The sequence below is a fragment of the Bombina bombina genome, chromosome 6 (assembly GCF_027579735.1).
Source record: "Bombina bombina isolate aBomBom1 chromosome 6, aBomBom1.pri, whole genome shotgun sequence".
Lineage (NCBI taxonomy): Eukaryota > Metazoa > Chordata > Amphibia > Anura > Bombinatoridae > Bombina > Bombina bombina.
This window is the reverse complement of record NC_069504.1, coordinates 414123517-414137858: the sequence shown is the minus strand read 5'-3', so window position 1 is coordinate 414137858 and position 14342 is coordinate 414123517. Positions and strand designations below refer to the sequence as shown.

Sequence of the window (14342 nt, the reverse complement as noted above, 5' to 3'; positions counted from 1 at the left end):
AGCTTGTAGGGCGCTGGCAGGGTTAATTTTAGCTTTAGTGTAGAGATCAGCCTCCCACCTGACACATCCCACCCCCTGATCCCTCCCAAACAGCTCTCTTCCCTCCCCCACCCCACAATTGTCCCTGCCATCTTAAGTACTGGCAGAAAGTCTGCCAGTACTAAATAAAAGGAGTTTTTTTTATTTTATTTTTAAAAAAAATGTATTCTGCTGTAATGGAGCCCTGCCTTAGCCCCCAACCTCCCTGATCCCCCACAGCTCTATAACCCTCCCTGCTACTTAATTGCCGCCATCTTGGGTACTGGCAGCTGTCTGCCAGTACCCAATTTGCCCCCAAAAATATTTATAAACTTTTGCCCCAAAAAATATTTATAAACTTTTCTGTAGTGTAGCAGCCCCCCCCCCTCAATACCCCCAACCCCCCCCCGATCCTTTTATATATATAATTTTTTTTTAATGTTTTGAACTTTTTATTTTTTTCCATTGGTGTCAGTGGCTAATATGCGCGCGCGCCCCCACGTGCACGCGCGCGCCCCCACGTGCACACGCGCGCCCGCACGCTGCCGCCTCCTTGCTTCCCTTCCCCCCGGAACACAGCACCATTGTTACCGGTGCAGAGAGAGCCACAGAGTGGCTCTCTCTGCATCGGAGACTTGTTAAAAGGTATTGCAGGATGCCTCCATATCGAGGCATCACTGCAATACCCTGAGAGCTGCTGGAAGCGATTGCGATCCCTTCCAGCACTCTCTTAAACAACTGATGTACCAGGTACGTCCATTGTCACTAACTGCTAGTTTTTGCAGGACGTACCTGGTACGTCAGTTGTCATTAAGGGGTTAAGTAGCCAATCAAGATACTAGTCCCAGGACTTACAAGGGAGTGTGCACCTGGCATGTGCAGGCACAGTCATGTTATTTTCCTATTCAGTTTAAGAAAGTTTAAAATAAAATCTCACAATATTTCAGTGACATGTCATGAGATCACAGCAAAGCAAAACATGACCTCACCACTGCTGATGCTGATTGGCTATTGTTTGTTTTTTTTGTTTGTTTGTTTCAACTTGCTGCTGGACAGCAGCTGAAGTATGACTCTTCACAGAACCAGTTGCATATTTAGGTTTTGTGCCCCCCAGGTTTTAGGCTCTTGTTGGCCATAATATTTTTTTTGTGAGGGTGTAACATGGCTTTTTTTTTTCAAAGTAAATGTGTGTTTATATGTGTGTGTGTTTCTGTATGGTGAGTGTGTGTGTTTAGTGTGTGTATGTGTAGTGTAGTGCAGTTAGTGCTTAGTGAGTGTGTGTGTAGTGAGACTCAAAAAGTGCTGCTCCTCCCATTAATCTGCGACCATAGGCAAGTGCCTTGTTTGCCTAGGCCAAAATAAGCCCCTGCACAGAGCACTTACTCTGGTGAGCTGAAGAAATTTTGAGGTACAATATCTTCCCTTTTTGCATAGAGATGTTAAGGTGATATTCTTATGTCAGCTTTTTACAGTTAAGCAGCATCACTTCCAAGTTATTTAGCACACAAGTATTATGTCCCTTTAGCTAATAAAATAATATGGTGTTATATTCTGTAAATATACAGATTAAAACTACAATATTTATACAGGACAAAAGGCTTCATATTTTGCTTTCAGTTCTTTACTTACGTCCTAATAGAAAAACACAGACAAGTGATATCGACAGGAAAAAGAATCAACAATCAAACAGATAACAGAATAAGACAAAAACCTAAAAATATTCCCAAGATCCTTTTGTATTGGGGAATTTCAAGTAAATTTGTGCATATTCCTCGAACAGTACAAACAAATATCACTCACAAGGAAGTAGCTAAGAACATTAGTTTAAATTATAGTACCTATTGGTCCAGATTCACAGATGCTTGTGAGGATGCTGAGAGGCTTCATATTAAAGGCCCCCACATTCAAAATTAATTGAGCATTGCTTCAGCTATATTCTTCACAGTGTCATTAGATGACATTCCTACCAATACCATTTATAGTCACCCAACATATCTGACGTACACTGCTAGCAACACACAAAACAAGTAGCTCCTCAATACTTAGGAAACACGTTTATAAAATGGTTTATTAATATGTTTGTAATTGCAAAATATTAATGTCTGTATTGTTATAGGTAACATAAGCTGAATAGAATATAGGGTGTCTCCAGGTGCAGGCCATTGGCTTTCCAGGCTGGTTGTGATTTTTCACTTACACATTAGCCCAGTAAAGCAGAAATTATAAAGACTTTGTGGCCCTTATAAAGTGCCTCACTTGTCTTGTTGTTGAAGAGCTGACAAGGTAGCCTCATTTTAATTTATTTCTCTTGTTTTTAACAGTTTTCAAGTTTTCTTTTTTTGCATATGATTTGTAGAGGGAGTTTTTTTTTTTAATGTGTTGTTTTGTAACGTTTTGACACTGTTTTTATGATGCCAGTATCCGTCACTGTGGAAGGGAGCAGTCATGAGATAGATGCAGCTCCATTCATTATAATGGTGAATGGCTCTCAACTCGTGGTTGTGATGACATATATATATGTATTCCACCATTTTTTTGTTTTTTATTACAGCGATTTTTTCAGCAATAAATTCGTTTCACAAACAGGCTTTATTTAAACTAGGATACAAAGTGTGAGTGAGTGACAGCGTTGAAAAGCACATGTCAGAACTATTTATATATTTTTTTATATATAGAAGTCTATGGTGGTATCTGGAAACAAATATGGAAACAAATATGTACGTGATGGAAATAAAAGAATATAAATGAAGCTCAAATGTAGTTAAAATATGTAAACTTTACTAAAAATAATAGCACATATTAAAAAATATACATAAGGGACGTCTCCCTTGAGATACAATACATAAAAGACAATAAAGCTAAAATGTCTACTTTATAGGAAAGGTAGCCAAAAATGTAAACCTATAAAAAGACTCTCATCTCAATTTGCAAAGTTAACAGTGGAGACAATATATAAACAAGTCCCAGTTGTGTCCAAATGACGTTTGTGGACTGAATAATAAACAGCCTGTGTTGGTATTGATTAATAAATAAGGTACCTTATAAGTGCAGTGTTTCCTTTAGAAAACGTTATGTTGTACTTTCAACGATAAAACAGAGGTTATATACAGAAACCTTGGATTAGGATGGCTCTTTTACACTGCTACCAAGCAGGGGATCTTTACGGTCTGTACACTTCTCTGATTCGTGTGGTAGTACACATCGCAGATGGGTGAGTTGCAGCAGTGTATTTGTCTCTCGGGTTGCTGCAGTAGTCGTGACTCAAATACCTCTTAAGTCTGTGTGGTCACAGTGGTGAGTGTAGCACTCCGTATGAGCATGTGGCAGTGGGTAGTTTACCTCTCCAATAGATGTACTCACAGAGATACCTATATCATTCAGGTAGATGCAGTCATATGATACACCGTCTGGGCGTCCTGATCCACGGCACTTGATAATGGAAACAAATAGCAACAATTTTGTAGCAACTTTGTTGGTGAAAAGTTGCGCTCTGTAAACTACTATCTTTTGATCCATGACAAGTACCACTAGTAATGGTGTGATCATTCTTACGGAAGTTTCTGAACAATACTTAAAGAGCTGGATACAAAGTTTGTAGTAGTATGACTGTTCTCATACAGCTGTAGTTTTTTGGTTCCAAAATTCGCTGTAATTGCAGGCAGTCTTTGTAATTATAACAGTAGCACAAAGCAAAGTTAGGAATGGTCCTGGTCAACGCGTTTCACCACTGGGGGGCTTTATCAAGACATATCTATTTAATATTTATTTAATCAAGGACATAATACTTCACATATTGCTGTTTATATTTCTTTCCATCTAAGTAATTTGCTACTCAAAAGCTTGGTTTGATTCCCACAATAGGACAGCAAGGCAGGTCTTAATTAGAACTGAAATTAATTAGCAATATTGCAATGTTGTACCACCAGTGAGTTGTTTAAAATGGTCCCACTTTAATACAGTTTACCACTCAAATGTTCATGAATTTTCTATTTGCCAACCATAGACAGCTTTTAATGGCTCCTGGGAAGCTTTATTTTTGGTAGATTTAAGTAAGAGCAAGTTAATTATTGGGGAAGTTATTTTGTTCTTCTTGATAGCAAATTTATAGGTCAACATTGCTAACCAGAAATGATGTACATAGGCCTAAATTATGTGTAGAGTCATCGTTACCGCAAGAAGCACAAACACAATAGCGAGGTCACAATATTTTTACCACTGGTTCCGATATTACAAGTTGCATTTTAAAAAATATTGTGACCTTGATTGCAGTAACTAACACTCCCTATACTTTAATCCTTGTACTTTAATGATAATCACATAAACGATGAAAATATTAACCAAAGTGAACATTTCTGGTAAAGTCATTGCTCATACAGGACTCCATAAACCACAAGATATTTTACAAAGAACATTGCTTTTGTGCATAGACAAAACATACTAACGTGAGAGATAAAGAAAAATATAACAAAAGAGAAGTAAAAAATAAAGATATAGACAGAGAGTGCTATGCTCATATTTTTCTGTTCATAATTCAATGCGTTATACACATAAGTGGATTTGTACTGCACTTAATAGGAAACTCAGCACTGCATGTAAAAACCAAGTAACAGCTTGTATATTTGTCTGAAAACTATAAAGATGCTTTTATTTTTGCGTGTAAACCCCATAAAAATCTGTAAATTGTCATTTATTCAGATTTGTTCTAAAAATACTTTACAAAAAATATGTGAAATTGCTGTATTTTTTAATTCAGTTATATGTAATTGTTGCTGACCAGAATTCAGAGCCATAAAACACATGTAGATTCCTTCAATGCAACAAGCAGAAAGGGAAGTTTTGTGATTATGTACAGATGTTTTACCGAGGCAAGAATTCTTGCAATTTCCCACAATACCCCTCAAAATACCACATTTCCCTGCAACAATCGATGTGCCTGGCAATGTGTGGTATATGTGACAACATATGTATTCTATTTACATTGTTTAGCATGATTTTCAGCAGTGGGTGCCCAGATTTGGTTTTATGCCTAATTGTGGATGAGGCTGAAAGATATGGAAAGAGGTAGAGAGATACAATGAGTATTTAAATAAAACATTGAGTTTTATATATATATATATATATATATATATATATATATATATATATACAGTATGTATATATATACAGGGAGTGCAGAATTATTAGGCAAATGAGTATTTTGACCACATCATCCTCTTTATGCATGTTGTCTTACTCCAAGCTGTATAGGCTCGAAAGCCTACTACCAATTAAGCATATTAGGTGATGTGCATCTCTGTAATGAGAAGGGGTGTGGTCTAATGACATCAACACCCTATATCAGGTGTGCATAATTATTAGGCAACTTCCTTTCCTTTGGCAAAATGGGTCAAAAGAAGGACTTGACAGGCTCAGAAAAGTCAAAAATAGTGAGATATCTTGCAGAGGGATGCAGCAGTCTTAAAATTGCAAAGCTTCTGAAGCGTGATCATCGAACAATCAAGCGCTTCATTCAAAATAGTCAACAGGGTCGCAAGAAGCGTGTGGAAAAACCAAGGCGCAAAATAACTGCCCATGAACTGAGAAAAGTCAAGCGTGCAGCTGCCAAGATGCCACTTGCCACCAGTTTGGCCATATCTCAGAGCTGCAACATCACTGGAGTGCCCAAAAGCACAAGGTGTGCAATACTCAGAGACATGGCCAAGGTAAGAAAGGCTGAAAGACGACCACCACTGAACAAGACACACAAGCTGAAACGTTAAGACTGGGACAAGAAATATCTCAAGACTGATTTTTCTAAGGTTTTATGGACTGATGAAATGAGTGAGTCTTGATGGGCCAGATGGATGGGCCCGTGGCTGGATTGGTAAAGGGCAGAGAGCTCCAGTCCGACTCAGACGCCAGCAAGGTGGAGGTGGAGTACTGGTTTGGGCTGGTATCATCAAAGATGAGCTTGTGGGGCCTTTTCGGGTTGAGGATGGAGTCAAGCTCAACTCCCAGTCCTACTGCCAGTTTCTGGAAGACACCTTCTTCAAGCAGTGGTACAGGAAGAAGTCTGCATCCTTCAAGAAAAACATGATTTTCATGCAGGACAATGCTCCATCACACGCGTCCAAGTACTCCACAGCGTGGCTGGCAAGAAAGGGTATAAAAGAAGATAATCTAATGACATGGCCTCCTTGTTCACCTGATCTGAACCCCATTGAGAACCTGTGGTCCATCATCAAATGTGAGATTTACAAGGAGGGAAAACAGTACACCTCTCTGAACAGTGTCTGGGAGGCTGTGGTTGCTGCTGCACGCAATGTTGATGGTGAACAGATCAAAACACTGACAGAATCCATGGATGGCAGGCTTTTGAGTGTCCTTGCAAAGAAAGGTGGCTATATTGGTCACTGATTTGTTTTTGTTTTGTTTTTGAATGTCAGAAATGTATATTTGTGAATGTTGAGATGTTATATTGGTTTCACTGGTAAAAATAAATAATTGAAATGGGTATATATTTGTTTTTTGTTAAGTTGCCTAATAATTATGCACAGTAATAGTCACCTGCACACACAGATATCCCCCTCAAATAGCTATAACTAAAAACAAACTAAAAACTACTTCCAAAACTATTCAGCTTTGATATTAATTAGTTTTTTGGGTTCATTGAGAACATGGTTGTTGTTCAATAATAAAATTAATCCTCAAAAATACAACTTGCCTAATAATTCTGCACTCCCTGTATGTATATATATATATATATATATATATATATATATATATATATATTATTAAAAAGTGTCACCACATTATGTAGCGCTGATAGATAAAGATATTGATATAGCTAGATAGATTGATTTTAGCATTTTATACCTAAAAAATGTTGCTATTATTTTTTAGTAGTTTTTTTTTTTTCAAAAGTTTTTTGATTTTGACAAATAGTTACAAAACAATAATACAGCTCATAATATTGTCAAGTTGCAAATAATTACATAGTTTAATTCTAGTAAAAACAACATATTGTGGTCATCTGTATCATGTCACCTATTCAAACAAAAAAGGGAGGGATTCAGGTGTTTAACAATGAAGAAGTAAGCTAAAGTGATGGTATGGTTAATCAATTTCTTAGTTGCCTAGATTGATGTAACTTCAAGGTGGATAATAATAAGTAATATCATCAGTTCAGTAACACAGGAGGGTCTATACCTGCTAGATATAGGTCGAAGGGGAAAGAGAGGGGGGTGTTTGGGTCAAAGGAATATAGGAGGGTGGAAGAAAAGAAGATGAGAATGAGAAGGGTCACACAAATAGAGGGGGAAAAAGGCATTCTGTTTCTTTATTTCTTTAATTAACCTCTTAAATTAAAATAGTTATGGTCGCTTATTTGTGTAACCAAATGTTCCAGACCAGCCAATATTTTTCCATTTTGTCAATGGAGTTGTAAAAGTATTTTTCCATCCCAGCCGTATAGTCAACTATTGCATTAATCTCGGCCAGACGTGGAGGGTCAGGCTTCTTCCTTGTTCGAGCAATACATAATTTGGTAGCCATGAATATATAAATCAGCAGCCTCCTTGACGTATCGGGAACCGTGTTTTCAATAATGTGTAGTAGGGCGTTACATGTCGATATTGAAGGCATAAGCTTCAGGGATTTGCACAGTCTCCCAATTTCCTCCCACAATGGGCTAAGCTTGGGGCATCCCCACCATATATGTAGGTCTGACCCTATCGATCCAAATACCCGCCAACATAACGGTGAGGACGTTGGATACATTCTAGCTAATCTGGCTGGTGTTCTATGCCATTTCAGGAGGAGCTTAATATATACTTCCATCATAGTAATACAATGTACATTTCTTTTGGTAAGGGAGACAGCCATATCCCAGTCTTGATCAGAGAAGGTGATGCCCATTTCTTTGCTCCATGTTCTATATTGCCATGGTAGCCCCAAAATGAGATCTGCTAGGAGAAAGTTGTAGTGAACAGTTAGGGGTTTAGAGAGTTTGGAACCACTCCTCCAATGACTCTTGCACGGAGTATCTTTCCTGATGGATTCTGTGGGGAACCCCCAGGACCTCAAGAAACTAAGGACTCGGAGATGCTCAAATGGCAGCCAAGAAGGAATTGGGTCAAATCTGAGAGATATCATGTTTGCATTAAGCTTCGAGCTTTGATCATATAGATCGGTTATGGTCTCAAATCCCTTTAGTTCCCAGTCTCTTGTGTGGGTGTTGGCCAGATCCCAGAATAAACCTGACAAATGATGGGTTGGGGAAGGATGTGGAGCGATCAATGATCGGCTTTTCAAATTTTGCCATATTAGAAGGTTATTTTTCATTTTTTAGTAGTTTTAATAGTAAAAGGAAGATTGTTTCCATAATTGTTAAAAGAAATTTACCCTTTTTTTTTTCTTTTTTTTTTCCAGGAAATCTCTGAATTATTCTGAGTTTCGGCCTTCGTCTCATCATGGTAATTGGGTTTCAAGCAGTGCTTCTGTTTCTTCACAAGGCAGCGTGACAGACTATGGACCCGTCCGAACTGTCAGATCTGTCTTTGTGCCAACTGCTGTAGTGGAACCAGTCAAAAAGAACACAAGCTCTTCAGCTGTAATGGCACCAGTCGCTCAAAGGCGTGCAGGCAGTAGCATCAAAAAACGTATGTAAAACAGTTATTGCGGCATCAATTCTCTTCTCATACTTCATAGATTTCAGATGTCAGCAAGAAAGTCAAACTGTTACACTAGCAAGTGACCTAAATATCTGCAGCAGCTCTCACATTCTCATTGCTAATCTGTATGCATTGTAATGCAATTATGTTGTGTAAGATAAAGCAAAACGTAGTGGCTCATTTAACACATTGTTTTATGCTTTGAATCTTTGAACTGAAAAACAGCTTCAGGGTTTTCCGAGTAAATTCTTTGTCAGCATTTTTATAAACCTTTTTAACTCTGTTCTGTGACCCCTACTTACAAAAGATTGAGTTAAATTGACCAACAGCCTAGCCTCTCTTCCCTCTCCAACATCTGGAGTCTCACCAATTCCTAGATTATAAAATATTCTGTTTAAATATTGCATGTCTATCTTTTTAAAATCTTTATTGATAACTCCCTTAGAGCCTAATGATCAAAACAGTTTTTTTATCATTATATTGTAAGATAAGAGTTTCACCTTCACATCCAGAGCCTGCAAAGTGAGCTTTCAAGCTAAAATTTGAATCTCTAAAATTTTGGGGGACTCTCAGTACTGACAAGACTCATAATCTCACTAAAGCTGAGAGCTTTAGATGATCAGGCCCATAGTGAGATATGATAATTACCTTATCTGCTGTTAATCATTATCACAAATAAACTATATACTGCATTAATCAAATAACAAGCCAATAACAGTGCAGTGTTTGCATCTTTCACAATGTTTGTTATATCATGATTTCAATAAACTTGATTTCTTCTGCAATTAAAAGAAACAGCACAAACCATTTCGTCTTTAGCTATAGAAACTGATATGTTTGGAAAGTGAATCATAAGTAACATGAAGTGAACAGTGTAAATGAATAATTGTCTTCCAGATCACAGAGTAAGTCAAGCAACCATAATAGGGGGCCAAATTACAAGTGGAGTGGTATTTACCATTTCCGCTATAGCGCCAATTGCACTAGAAGTAAACTTTTAACGCATGTCGGGTTACGCTGGTATTATTAGTTGAAAGTAAAAAGTTAAAGTGGGGGGGAAAACACAGACTTGCGTGCTAATCCGAACTCATATGTGCTTACCCTACATAAAAATATGAATATTTCACATTCCAATGTTATGCACATAGCAGAATATGCTCTATTTATTTAAAAATACATATTTCTATGTATATATCTGATGATATTTTGGTACAATATACATCTATACTTATTTTTATATATATATATATAAGATTGCACTCACAGGTCTTTCATAAACACAAGTACAAGTACTTTAATGTGGAACGTTTTCGGGGATCTAGTCCCCTTTGTCAGCATACATCTGTGATAAAAAACAAACCTTTTATAGTGCTATACAAATTAACAAACCTTTTACCCAAACGGCGCCAAACCTCCGTGAATGGAACGCATCCTGCATTCCACTGAGCAGCCGGACCCGGAAGTGTAACATTGTCACTTCCGGGCCATGTAAATAATGTAAATAATTGTTTTAACATCAACAACATTGTTAAACTAAGTGCACAATGGTAAATTACTACAACTGGAGTAACATACGTGCAAAATAAGGTCATGTTAGTTCCTTAATGTGAAGGGAAAATAATTAATAACGAGGCAACCCATTGTGTACACGGTTGCTATGGATACAGCTGAATACGCTGCCAAACCTCACACAGAGTAAACTGTTACAGTGATTATACGTGTATGTGTAATATATACTAATAAAATATTTATACTGTCTTAGTATACAATACACACAATGTCACAGGGTAGGAATTCTAAACTGCATGTCACATCCTAATTGTCATGCAAGTTTCGTAATTTGAGTTAACTCATTACCTATTCCCTGAGTGTGTATCTTGATAGAATCTAATAAAAATAAAGGAAGTGCATCAAGACTATATCGTGTCAGTATATTACACAATGAATTCCTGTGTACTGAAGAACAGGTTATGTTTCTGCCATGTAGTGACCTAACTGATCAATTGAGGTTAACGGTCACAAAATACTGTTCAGTTTTAAATAGGGTAAAGCTATACAGCAAAGTAAATTTCTACTAGATTCAGTACTATAGTGCCAACCAGAAATAGATAGACATGACATGTCACAAGCATTGTTGGGCCTCTCACCAAGATCTAATCACATACCTTCAGTATCTTTAAGATTTACTCTATAAATATACAATGCACAACATAATATCTTCAGGTGATGATATAACATATAATCTTATGTCAATGCGACTGTATATTGGATCACCACTAATATAGTATCGTCCATCCATATAGACTAACTAGTATCCTGAATAACCTACTCCAAAAGTGCGTCTTAAAATGAGTGTCTACCAGTGAGAGGCAGGACTTCCACACAGAGAGAGGGATGCCAAATGCTTCCACACCCGTGTGCTGTGAGTATAAAGTGAACGGAGACACCAACAAGTGGGATCTCTACACACCTAACACCAAAACAGAGTCACTGCTTCATGGGGACGCACCCCCAGTATGTGTCGTGCAACTCAGAGCTAAAGGAATACCTTAAAGTCTGAGGTTGTGTTCAGTTCACGAGGATAAATTGTACCCAACCGGTAAATCCATTGTGCCTCATGCCTTAATAACATATTGTTTCGATCGTCTCCAAGATAGGAACATGATCTATAAGTATGTACCGGATTGAAGAGATGGAATGACCTTTCCTGGCACAATGCCTTGCTACGGGTTGATCCGAGTCACCCTTATGAAGTGCCATTCTGATGGCGTGCCTGTGGTTGGCCATGCGTTCCCTTAATGTTCCAGACGTCTTTCCCACATAGAAACTGGAACACGGGCAAAACAATAAATACACCACATGAGTGGTGGTGCACAAGATGGAATGTCTGATGACAAAATTATGGTTGGTGTGTGAATGGTGGAAAGATTTGGTGTTAATTAAACCATTGCAGGCGGTACAACCAAGACAGCGGTATGATCCTTTTATGTTGCTCCTTGTGCCTGTGGTGTAGCACCGTTTTGGGTCTGTCTTGACCAGCAAATCTTTCAAGTTGGTACCTCTTTTGTATCCCACCATTGGCTGGAGGTTAGTAGCAAAGGACAATCTTGGGTCTGAAGACACAATTAGCTTGTCTTGGACACCAGGTGGAGGACATGACTTGTCAAGCTAGAGTGGCGCAGACTGGTACAGCTTCATACACCCAAGATGATGCCAATCGCATTCTGTTTGCACCCATCTTCAGAACAGCTGGTGAGACTCCTGTAAACCTTTATTATACTTTACTTAAATTGAAAAAAAAAGAAGTGGATTTAGCCTTACATGGCAGTTATTTATCTGACTATTATAGGACTGGACATATTCCCAGAGGTTTTAGAGTGCACAATGTTCCTACTATAGGCAGAGAAAACACAGAATTTAGGAAGAAATGGTGTTTTATCCTTAATAAATGCTCTTTAGATTTAATACTCTTAGTCATTGAAGAGGTAACTGACATACTACAGTGGGGAAAAAAAGTATTTAGTCAGCAACCAATTGTGCAAGTTCTCCCACTTAAGAAGATGAGAGAGGCCTGTAATTTTCATCATAGGTATACCTCAACTATGCGAGACAAAATGTGGAAACAAATCCAGACAATCACATTGTCTGATTTGGAAAGTATGGTGGAAAATAAGTATTTGGTCACCTACAAACAAGCAAGATTTCTGGCTCTCACAGATCCGTATCTTCTTCTTTAAGAGGCTCCTCTGTCCTCAACTCATTACCTGTATTAAAGGCACCTGTTTGAACTTGTTATCAGAATAAAAGACACCTGTCCACAACCTCAAACAGTCACACTCCAAACTCCACTATGGTGAAGACCAAAGAGCTGTCGAAGGACACCAGAAACAAAATTGTACACCTCCACCAGGCTGGGAAGATTGAATCTGCAATAGGCAAGCAGCTTGGTGTGAAGAAATCAACTGTGGGAGCAATAATTAGAAAATGGAAGACATACAAGACCACTGATAATCTCCCTCGATCTGGGGCTCCACGCAAGATCTCACCCCGTGGGGTCAAAATGATAACAAGAATGGTGAGCAAACATCCCAGAACCACACGGGGGGACCTAGTGAATGACCTGCAGAGAGCTGGGACCAACGTAACAAAGGCTACCATCAGTAACACACTATGCCGCGAAGGACTCAGATCCTGCAGTGCCAGACGTGTTCCCCTGCTTAAGCCAGTGCATGTCTGGGCCCATCTGAAGTATGCTAGAGAGCATTTGGATGATCCAGAAGTGGATTGGGAGAATGTCATATGGTCAGATGAAACCAAAGTAGAACTGTTTGGTAGAAACACAACTTGTCGTGTTTGGAGGAGAGAGAACACCATACCTACTGTGAAGCAGGGGGTGGCAACATCATGCTTTGGGGCTGTTTCTCTGCAAAGGGAACAGGACGACTGATCCATGTACATGAAAGAATGAATGGGGCCATGTATCGTGTGAGTTTGAGTGCAAACCTCCTTCCATCAGCAAGGGCATTGGAGATGAAATGTGGCTGGGTCTTTCAGCATGACAATGATCCCAAACACACCACCGGGGCAATGAAGGAGTGGCTTCGTAAGAAGCATTTCAAGGTCCTGGAGTGGCCTAGCAAGTCTCCAGATCTCAACCCCATAGAAAACATTTGGAGGGAGTTGAAAGTCTGTGTTGCCCAGCGACAGCCCCAAAACATCACTGCTCTAGAGGAGATCTGCATGCAGGAATGGGCCAACATACCAGCAACAGTGTGTGACAACCTTGTGAAGACGTACAGAAAACGTTTGACCTCTGTCATTTCCAACAAAGGATATATAACAAAGTATTAAGATGAATTTTTGATATTGACCAAATATTTATTTTCCGCCATAATTTGCAAATAAATTCTTTCCAAATCAGACAAGTGTGATAGTCTTGATTTGTTTCCACATTTTGTCTCTCATAGTTGAGGTATACCTATGATGAAAATTACAGGCCTCTTTCATCTTCTTAAGTGGGAGAACTTGCACAATTGGTGGCTGGCTAAATACTTTTTTTTTTTTTACCCACTGTATGTAAGGTTAGAATTGAAATTCATTCATTTGAAGCTTCTCATAATAGTACCCTGACCAATGACCAACAGGAGAATTGGCTGTCCAAAATCACACAACAAATTGACAAATATCAAAATGAACTTATAACATTCAAAAATAGGAAGCTAGAAATGGTTAATACTGACTATGCACAGGGAAAGGTTTACAAATGGCTCACCACATCACAAACCAGCCAACCTAGGAGGAGACAGAGGATTAGGAAGGTGAGGTTTGATACAGTGGATACCAGTGGAGGGGATTCCTCTGATACAGAAAGATATCAAACCAGTCTAACTTATGCATCACCAGGCACATATGGTCAGCAGGACCAATTTAGCTTACAACACCCCTCTAGACTACATTCTACTCCTAGTCATTTTTTAGGGGTGACTACATAGTCACACGGGGGAGGCACAATAGTCCCCACATCAGGCGGGCGGGGCACCAGGTACAGACCCCCCAGACAAGGGCATCAGAGGATATAGTCATTAACCTCAGTGCTCATACCCTTACGGTATAAGGTGCTTAATAGAGGACTATCTTTTGTGCCTAGTACCTCTACTTCTGAGTTTGATCAAA

At 38.8% G+C, this 14342-nt stretch overlaps 1 protein-coding gene across 1 annotated transcript in view; it reads left to right on the top strand.

The window, feature by feature from the left end:
* SH3RF2 (SH3 domain containing ring finger 2) overlaps positions 1–14342 on the top strand; it is a 311164-nt gene that overhangs the window by 272613 nt on the left and 24209 nt on the right. Inside the window, exon 7 of the mRNA XM_053719846.1 lies at positions 8428–8657. Within this exon, the coding sequence (XP_053575821.1) occupies positions 8428–8657 (230 nt within the window). The remainder of the gene's footprint in view (positions 1–8427; positions 8658–14342) is intronic.